The sequence below is a fragment of the Calonectris borealis genome, chromosome Z, assembly GCF_964195595.1.
Source record: "Calonectris borealis chromosome Z, bCalBor7.hap1.2, whole genome shotgun sequence".
Lineage (NCBI taxonomy): Eukaryota > Metazoa > Chordata > Aves > Procellariiformes > Procellariidae > Calonectris > Calonectris borealis.
The window spans coordinates 23,046,677-23,056,871 of record NC_134352.1 but is presented as its reverse complement, the minus strand read 5'-3'; the positions used below and the strand labels follow the sequence as shown (position 1 = coordinate 23,056,871).

Below are 10,195 nucleotides of genomic sequence, written 5' to 3'. Positions count from 1 at the left end.
GCCTACGCCCCCTGACGTGCACCAAGCTACCACAGAGATTTCTCATCACTGGATCGTTCTCGCATAACGGATCCCGTATTGACCGAAGAGTTTCTGGCTTCACAGCCCTGGACGCCGCTGAGCCCGCTCCCCAGCAAGGCCTGACCGGGCCCCCCTGCCCGCCGGCCGCGGCCCGCCCCCTCAGCCGGCCGCCGCAGCCTGCCCGCCCCGCCCCGCCCCGCCCCGCCCCGCCCCTCGCCCCCCCCGCAAAAGCGCATGCGCCGTGGAGGCTGCGCGCGCGGCCCAGTGGCGATTACGTAGCGCCTCCTTACAGGGTGATGCGCTTTAGAGACAGCAGCACCGCCCAATGGGATCCCCGGATCTGGAGGGCGGGGGCGGGATTTCCTGGTGAAGTGGAAGCGGGGTGAGGCTGGTGCGGGCCGGCGGCGGTCGCGGCGCAGGTGCTGCCGTTATTATGGCCGCCGCCGCCGCCGCGTCTCCGGCTGATAAGGAGAGGTAACGTGGGCAATGCCCTCCGGGGTCCGAGGCAGCGGCCTGCCTCGCTGCCGCCCCCATGTCGGAGGCTGCCGGCACCCGTCGCTGGAGCGGGCTGGGGCCGTGGGGCGCGGCCGGGGGCGCCTTAGGGCCGCAGCCGGCGGTGAGGCGGCGGGCGGCTGCGTGAGCTCCCGGCGCCGGGCTGCGGCCCCGGTGGCGAAGGGACATGCCGGCTTGGGGTGGTGGGAGGTGGGTCAGGCCTGCAGCTATAATAACGTTGCCAAGTGTGTGCGGTAGTACCACAATAACACGTCATATAACATGGCCGCACGCTGAGTTTGATGCAGCTGGCAGGCTGGGTTTCTCCCGAGCAGTCCTTGCAGCCGTGAATTGGGGTCGGTTCCCAGAGGCAGCGGTCAGGTTTGCAGTCCGCATGCAGCGCAGCAAGGCGAGGAACCAGCCTGTCGCCTGCCTCCGTGATTCACGGCAGCGGAGGTTTGTGAGGTGCCAGGGAAGGATATTACAATGCATATGTTCAAGTGGGAGGCTAAGATTTGGCAGTTTCTGACTCTGGAGTGCTTGATGCTGTACTACCTTGTCATTCTTTTAACGTATTGTATCATCAAAAGCTTAGAAAAGGTAAACTGAGCAAGAGTTGGTGGTGGTCAGTGTAGTATGTTGATGGTTGTGAACGTCAGTAACGAGACTGAAAAGTTCCTCTGCAGAACTCTGCCGCTTACGCAAGAGTACTGGTTGGCTCGTAAAGAGAACAGTAGCTAATAGGGGAAAATATCAGTGAAAAGGTATTTAGGAGGAGAACAGTAATAAGAGCTAAGATGGCTGAGGCTAGTTTTAGAGGCAGGAAGAAATGTCTTCTGGGAGGCAGTAAGGATCAGTGATCCTTGCCAGTCTCAATGTAACTGAACATTAGCCTGCTCCAGGTTATTTGCTTACTTTCTACTTCCCTATTTTCTTATGCTGTCATAGCACCTCATTCAGATGTAGGCATTCTTCAGCCTCTCCTGGTAGGCCTCAGCTAGTTGCTTTTTTATTGTCTAATAAGAAGTATAATTGTGACACTCTTGTCCTCTGTATGTGCTTGACAGGTTTAAATCTAATGAAAAATCCTAAGCAAGTTTATAAGCATAGTTCTTCAGAGACTTTATAACTTACCCAAATCTGGGTTGTTCTGTGTGTGAACAGGAAAAAAAAAGGCAAATCCGTAGCAAAAAAAAAACCTGCTTCTGGCTTCTGTCAAGAACTTAGTCAGCAATTAGCATACTACAACCTTTTCAGGAAACCTTCTTTAATTCTTTTCAGGGAAACGTGTATGTTTTTTTCTAGGTTTCTTTCTAGGGTTTAAGAAATGCGTCAAAACATTCTCTTTCAACCTTCCTTTTTTTTACTCAAGATAGATAGCACCATGCTTTGTTCACGCTATACCCCAAAAAGTGGTGTCATGCAAGGAACATTTCAGCCAAATGGTCATCCGATGTCCTGGATAACTCAAAATGGGGTTTTGCAACATCTTACTAATTGATCTAGGGAAAATAAATGGTTGTTCAAAGCTGCTGTGGGAACTTCTGTGTTGTAGCCATGAGATTTATTTTTTGTTTTACTAGGAAAATATTGCATAAACAATTAAGGAGTTGTTACTACTTACTTAAACTCACTATTCTCTCTTTTTAGATTCATCTGCATTTATCCAGCATATTTGAATAACAAGAAGACAATAGCAGAGGGAAGAAGGATTCCTATAGACAAGGTAATTTTGTGGGTGGCAGGGAAATACGATGTTTTGTTTTGCTATGCAGCAGTGTGTGTAGAGTTGGAAAACAAATCTCAAAGCTGTTTTTCTTTCCTATCCCCCACGGCAAGTAGCTCGATAACTGGAAATTACAGTGTATTTGAAGATAACCTAGTGTCAGCATGTGAATTTGGTAGAAGAGCACTGGATTTAAGTGTCTACTTTCATGTGAACAGCACTTTAGGCAAGCAGGTGGAGTAATGAGGAACTTAATGCACTTAACCTCCTACATAAGTTGTTTGCCAAATTTGAAAGCGATGCAGAAAAGAATAGCTAGCTAATGATTGATTGCTTGGTGACTGACTATATATGCCTATATTCTGTGCCCTGTCCCCTTTGCTGCTGTCAAAGATAGAACTTGCAATGCATGTGGCACATAGACTTGGTAGTTGTTGTTGCTTTTAATCTGTCCAGAAGTAGTGTTTTATCATCTTACTCCTTTATAATATTTTTAACAAGCAGCGCTGGGAATATAAGGGACTTTTCTCACTGCTTACGGTTGGAGGTTTTTTCTGATAATAGTTAAAATCTTTCTTGAGCATGCAGGTTGCCAATCAAATATCTATCTATACGAGGAATCTGCTGCCCTGTTCTGAGAAGGTTTCTATTTTCTCCTTCAGTCCTTGCTATACGTTTGCAGTTGCTGATTCATGGCTTTTGGGTTTTTTTGTAAATATAATAAATGTTACTTCATTTCAATTATTTTTTCTAAGCAATTCTTCTACATGCTGTCATCCTAATTAATTCTGTCTCGTCCGTTTTCTGTTTTACTGATGTCTTACCTCTTTTTTTTTTTTAATATTTTCTAGACGGTAGGAGCGCTCACAGATGACTTCTACAGTAGATTTGTCATTATTTGAAGTACCTACTCTTTCCCCATCTGCTTTTTCTAGTTATAGAGTATAGGGTGGGAAACTGCTTACTATTGCTGTATAGGTAGTTCATTATTGAAAAATAATTAACTGTAACACATTTTTTAAACAGGCTGTTGAAAATCCCACGTCTACAGAAATCCAAGATGTATGTGCAGCAGTTGGATTCAACGTGCTATTAGAGGTAATTTAAAAAACAAACACAAAACAAAAAAAAACCACAAAAAAACCCCACAAACTTGGTATGTGTCTCTGTTCTTCTTTCATTATATCTTTTCTTACAGACAGGATAAATTACAATTGAGAAGTTTTTGTTATCAGCTTGCTTGGAGTAAAATGATGAAGTAAATGTTGGAAAACTGTATGCAAAGCAGGAATGACCCGGATCTTTGAGACGATGCCACTTTTTAAGCTTATAAAAAGATTACTTTTATTTAACTATCCTTCTGAGAAGACTATCCTAGATGCTTAGAAGTGTGTCAGAAGAAAAGCTAATTTTGCAAGCTGCAACTCTGCAAATTAAGCTTTTAAAAAAGCATATTTTTAATGAAAGCTGGTTATCTTTTGGAATGAGTGTCCTGTAGGAACAGGATTCTGATGCTTGAAATCTTCAGGGTCCTTTGGAGTTAGTTTTAGCCAGAGAATGTTAATTTTTTGTTGCAATACCTGCTTGGTCTTTAAATAACTTAAGTTGGTTACTTTTTTGTAAAGTAATGAGTCCGGGTTTCTAGAGAGGTAACTTTTCGCAATTCATTTTCTGAAGTAATTATTAATTTAAAATACTGTTGAATTTTTATCCCTTCTTTACTAAAGAATTTAGGTCCTCATCTAAGAGTGTATCAAAAAACCAGTACAGTATCACTTTGTTTTTCAGAAGAAGTTGAATATATTCTTGTTAGTGTTAGTCCTGTGAAATAGCCAGTACCAGTAAGAAACCTGTACGATTTTAACAAAAATGAAGGCTACAAGTATCCAAAAGCAGTGGGCCTCAGACTGTGACCTACTGACGTACTGTCTCTAGGTGTCCAGAAGGGTTTGTGGCTGTGGAGATGAAACAAAAACCTGTGTCCAGACCGGTGGGGAAGTAGAAGAGTCCCTGTAGCAGGCTACTCACTGAATTGTTCAGTACCAGTAGTTGGTTGCAGCAGTGCTTCTGAAAAAGTTATGCTATAGCTCTGGATACTACTACAATGGCTAAATGGTGGGTGACACTGTTGGAGAGCTACGGTTATGGTTTGCATCTGTTCAGAAGAATTCGAGGCTGCTATGACTTAGATTGATTGCCTGACAAATTTTGCAGAAAAGTATTCCAGTACTTATAATAAGTTTCTTCTTTTGTATGACAGAAAAATAAGATGTATCCTAGAGAGTGGAACAGAGACATGCAGTACAGAGGTAGAGTACGAATCCAGCTCAAACAAGATGATGGCAACCCATGTTTACCTCAGTTTCCAACACGTGAGTAGAGTACCTGGGGTAGGCACTTTATCTGTTACTAGAACAGAAAGACTTTGTTTATTTTGTTATGTTGCCAGCTTGTTTAATTACTTTTATAAATTTTACAACTTTATGTTAGATCTATTTGCCTGTGTAAGTCAATCAAATCAAGTTGGGGTGCAAGCATTGAGTGGAGTTTGTAAAATGCTGTTGACTTTAATCCTGCTGTTTCTCCAGCACTTGAATTGGCGGGGCTTGTGAATAGTGTTGTGTGATTGCTACGTTGAACAAAGCAGCCATTCAGTTTTCGCTTACTGTTTTGTTGACAGTCAACAGAGGTTTTGGTGTTAAAATGGCTAAATTCCATTTTTTCTTAGGTGACATACATCAGCTAGGCATCAGTATGGGTACCAAATTGATAAAATACAATACTGACTTCAGTTTTCTGCTGGCCATTTTCATAAATTAACAATGGAGCAGCTCCCTTTAACTAATCAACAAGAATAGTTCATCTTGAATGACAAGTAATTTAGTTTTTTGCATTTTTCCTGATGAGTAATCGGTGTGTAAAAGGGAAGCAAATATATATATGAAGAAGCATGTATCTTAAGGAAAGAGCAAGAATAGAGAATCTAGAGTAGCGTAAGAGTGCTGTTGGTCACAAGGAGGTGATTTAAAACCATATTCCTGCTGGAAGACAACAGTACCTTTTTAAAAATGCTTGTAGCTTTTGCTTGGTCGTTCTGTCCCAGGTATTTTAGGCCATTAAAAGGTGAAGGGAAAGAGCAACAGGAAAGTATGCTGTGACATTTATCAGTCCTGCACTTTTTTAAAATTTAAAAAAAAAAAGGTTGATAAGAGTTTTTCACAAACTTTTAGCTACACAGGGGAAGGAAGCAGAACTCCTAGGCTTTATATGTAGTTTAACAGAAATCTGAAGTGGGCCTGAAGTTTCGAACTTTGAAAGTGATGCAAATGTTCTTAACATAGTAGGCATGCATTGATCTCTCCCTGTATTTTTAGGTAAATCAGTGATGCTGTATGCTGCAGAAACCATTCCCAAACTGAAAACAAGAACCCAAAAGATGGGAGGTAGCGATCAAAGTCTTCAGCAAGGAGAGGGAGGCAAGAAAGGTAAAGGGAAGAAAAAGAAATGAGCTCACACCTGGAATAATTGTCACATCACATAGTTGTACTTGTGACAAATACGGATGGACATGTTACTTGCTCCAACTTTAAAGTGAAGAGACAAGCAAGAAATAAACAGGTGAAACTGAATAGAACTGCCTGCTTTTCTTGGAAGTGGAATGCATGTAGCTGCCTCGCATCTGTGTAATAATAAATCTGTCTTCACACACAACCTGCAAGTCTGAAGCTAGCATCCACTTTTAAAAATGGAAGAAAATAAGCAAATGGGGTGGGTGGGAGAATTATTCTTTCCAGAAGAAATATGCAGCTTTTGATAAATAAATAAATATTCTTATGCAGACTAGGTATCTGAAAACTGGTTGCCTTAGTAAACCATTTATCTATGCTAGTGAAGCGATTGTCTTAATTCTGGAGAGTCTACCACTAACAGAAAAATGTAAATCAATGAACTTACGGCTCTGTAAACTTCCCTTGCTAACAGTCTTTCACAACTGTCAAGTGTACTAATAAAGGTGACATGTTGATTTTAAAAAATGTAATTTTATAGAATACTTTTTGCAAAAGTGTTAATTTTTCCTCCACCGCCTGTTGTAAAGAAGTCAGTGACATATATTGTAAGGATAATACTGTAAAGTTTTAAGACAATTTGAAAAAATCAGCTCCCTTTTGTGGCTTGTATAATATGGGATATTATCCTATTTTGGGTGGTTGTTTGAGAGCTTAGGAGATGTAGGTTTATTTTTCTACCTGTCAAATACTATTTCAGATGTCTGAAGCTTGCAATATCTGGTAACTTAAATTTTTTTCTTTTATGTAGTCCACAGACAGGGACAGAAAGTTATTTGGAGAAGATGAGTTGGTCAGAACAGCTGGGCAGTAGCAGAGTTCCTATGAAGTAATTAAGAAATGTACTGTGCAAGTTAAATGGGGGAGAGTTTAGTATAAGGAGACGGAAAAAGAAGCAGCAGTACCTGTTTTGAGTTTAAAAACAAAAATTCCGCATGAGTTTTCTAATCCTTACTATATGAAAACAAAGTCAGTTGTATGCTTTCACAGGTGACTACTGGAAGCAAGTTATCAGATTATTTTTGATAATGTTTCATGTGGCAATCTTTTCTTTTAGGGTTTGTCTTGTTTGTCTATCAGGTATGCTATTCCGTGGCATCACCTTTTTCCCATTTTAAAGATAAACAGCATTCAAAATGTACCTAGACATTTAATGACTATTCTAAAATAATGAAACTTGGTAAAGTTCCTGATGATAGCCCTGTTCAAGTTACTTGTACTTGTAGTTTGAGTTTTCTTATGCTCTTGTATTTCTTGTTCCTCTCAACTGCATCTTTCTCAAATAGATGGTGAGTTACCAGCGCCGCTTGAAGTCAATGCTGATAGGTACTGATAACGCAACTGCATAGAGCCCTCGACTTGTGAACAGCTCAAAGTCAATTGTATTTCCTGTCTGTAATACTTTGTAAGTGTGGTTCTTGTGTTGCATCGTTTAACGAAGGAGGAGGATGTGTTCTCATTCTCACTGCAGTTGTACCAGATCCAAAAGCTGCCATGACAAAGTTCCTCAGGCCAAGTCCCGTACCAGTGTGGGAATAGCAGTATGTAGGCTCTCTAAAATAGAATGACTTAGGAGAAGAGATCCTGTGTCCCAAGACTGTAATTGCCCATGGTCATATACAAATGTCCTCAGTTTTTCTTTGTGCATGTAACAGTTTACACAAGCTACCGTTGGAGTGTCTGGCCCTGAAAACACACCTAAATTTTGAGAAGTTAGTTAATGGTATCTCTGTGAGTTGATGGAAAGCTGTGGGATAGGAACAGCGGGAAGAGGTGCTATCTGAAGAGGTTTCTTGTTACAGAAAACAAATGCATGTGGTCAGAGGTTGTAAGTTATGTCCACTCTACAGAGTTAGGGAAGTGCTACAGGTTAGTTGCAACGTGGGGAAAAATACCAAGTGAGGTATGCAAGCAAGAGAGGTAGATGCGCTTCTGATACAAAAGACCGTAACTGCCCATGGATTGTGGGGCTTAAGTTATTCCTGTCTTTTCCTAAGAGACGAGTAACTTTTCCGAAACTTTATTTAAAGGGAGAGCTCTGTGAAAATCGATTGGTGCAAGATAACTCAGCTTGATGATGTTAAGTGGAGGGGAATGACTCCAGCCAAGTCATGATCATGTTATGCCTAAGTATTGTAAGTCGGAACTTTAGACCACAGACAATTGAAAAATGTGGAGTTTTAAGTCTCATGGGATATCTGTTTACAGAAATTAAATATCTTAAGAACTTGTCTGTGCTATGGTACGTGTGTTGAGAAAGAATCTTAGTGGCATTACTTACCAAAATTTCCCAGAGAACCCAAAATATTAAAGCTGCTTTAAAGTGTAAGGATCTTACAAAAAAGACTGAGAAAGATTTCTGAAAAGAGTAATGTTGAGCTTAAGTATATAAAACTGTGATTTAATCAAATTAACAAAGCTCTATGGCTATTTTGGGTAAAGCTGACTTTTTTTTAAGCGAATTGTGCGCTGCTAGGAGGTTAGGTGATTACTACCATTAAGGAGTTGAAGTCCGATTCCCCCAGCCCCTGCCTGTTTATCCACTCATCTCTAACTGAGTTCAGCGTTTTGCTTTTTTTGATTTCTGTCTGGCTTTAGAGTAAGTGCGTTATGTGAGCAATATTTATTCCTAAATTGGGCATCAGAAAATTAAAACACAACTAACCATTTCCTGCCAGGGTTAAGCTTACAAACCAGATTTCCATTTCTGTATTTCCTGTTTTTTAATAAACTGGGTTCCTTAGAGGATTCAAAACAAGCAGGTGAAGATCGTAGGTCAGGTACCTCTGCAGGTCTTTCCCCCTGCTTCAGCAGCCTTCCCCTCTCCCCTTCACCCCCCCCGTGCCTGGGAACAGGGAAGACGGTTAGAGGCCATTGCGGGACTGGGAGCGGAGATGAGGCTGCTGTAAAAATACAGAAATACTGCAACTGTTGGTCTCAATGCTATCAATAAAAAATCTTTTTTTGAGGGAAAAACTGGGTGATAACCGATGTCTTTTTATTTCACCTGTCTTGCTGTTACAGTTTTCTGTGAGAATTTGCTTAAGCAGTACTAAGTTACTAAAAAGACACTGTGGTTTCCTGTAGGTGGCAATATTAACACACACAGACATGCATTGCTGAGTAGGAATTTACTCTCTAGGACGTGGGGAATATGGCTATTGAGGTAGTGTCCCTCCAGAAAATACTAGTCTAGCTAATTAAAAGTATGTACTTGTTATTTTCCTATACTGTTTTTTGGATACCTAGACAAAGATTAACCATTTGAAATGGGTATGTGAGCTCAGAATCCTTCCAACAATCCTTACAACGATTTCTGTGTCAGCAATGGATGGGAACTTTGACACTTGGCATTAAGCAGATCTGAAGACACAGGCAAACAACAAAGGAATGACCAAAAATGAAAATTCAGCACTGTTGTAAGACAGGTCCTTTATTCTTTCAGGTATATGGAAGAGAGCATGTAGCTGCTGTAGCAGAAGCACAACCATTATTCAGTTCTTAATGTAAAGAAAGTGAGTTTCAAAATGTTACTATTTCAACGTTTTAACTTGGGAAGTGACGATAACCTATGACCATATCTAGGTCTCCACCTTGAGACATGAAAAAATAGTTGTGCCTGTGTGTATATCCTGTTCCTTACGTGCGCTTAATGCTTAGAGCCTTTTAGCCAGAACCCCCTTTTGGGGCAGCATATACAAACATCCCAGATGTATGTGCTGTACTGAGAGCCTGACAGGTAGTGTGGCTCCCTTGTTTCCTTCTCTCTCTGTAGCTGCAAATGTAGCTGTGTTGGGATGGCACGGAGTGGAATGGAATGGAGTAGAGTAGACTAGACTATTTCAGCTGGAAGGGACCTACAACGATCATCTAGTCCAACTGCCTGACCTCCTCAGGGCTCACCAAAAGTGAAAGCATGTTATGAAGGGCATTGTCCAAATGCCTCTGAAACACTGACAGGCTTGGGGCATCCACCACTCTCTAGGAAGCCTATTCCAGTGTTTGACCACCCTCTCAGTAAAGAAATGCTTCCTAATGCCCAGTCTAAACCGACCCTGGCGCAGCTTTGAGCCATTCCCACACATCCTATCACTGGATACGAGTTATTTATCTTCATCCTGTTACAGATGGGCCTTTCTTGGGTTATTTTACCTCTTAGAATAAAATAACCTCACTTTTTAAAGAGGTTTTTTTCCCCTAAGGAAAAAAACTTACTACAAATACTCTCTTCATCTTGTTTTACAACTTTTGAGCCTGTTGAGTCATTTGGTTGACAGGATAAAAAGAGTAGAGGTCTCAAAGATAGTAAGTGCCCATAAGTCATGAAGCTAAGTGGTCAAATTAGGAGATAAGACTACGGCAATGCATCATCCAGTGAAGAAACCTTCTA

At 41.3% G+C, this 10,195-nt stretch overlaps 1 protein-coding gene across 2 annotated transcripts; it reads left to right on the top strand.

The window, feature by feature from the left end:
- Positions 1–356: 356 nt before the first annotated feature.
- SRP19 (signal recognition particle 19) lies at positions 357–6,273 on the top strand. 2 transcript variants are annotated; one of them, XM_075136689.1, is made up of 5 exons: positions 357–495; positions 2,164–2,239; positions 3,266–3,337; positions 4,500–4,611; positions 5,614–6,273. In XM_075136689.1, exons 1-5 carry the CDS (start codon positions 455–457, stop codon positions 5,745–5,747), a joined length of 435 nt encoding a protein of 144 aa, XP_074992790.1. In that variant the 5' UTR covers positions 357–454; the 3' UTR covers positions 5,748–6,273. The 2 variants fall into 2 exon arrangements, with proteins under 2 accessions (XP_074992790.1, XP_074992789.1); XM_075136688.1 differs by lacking the exon at positions 357–495 and adding an exon at positions 766–969.
- The last annotated feature ends 3,922 nt before the right edge of the window (positions 6,274–10,195 follow it).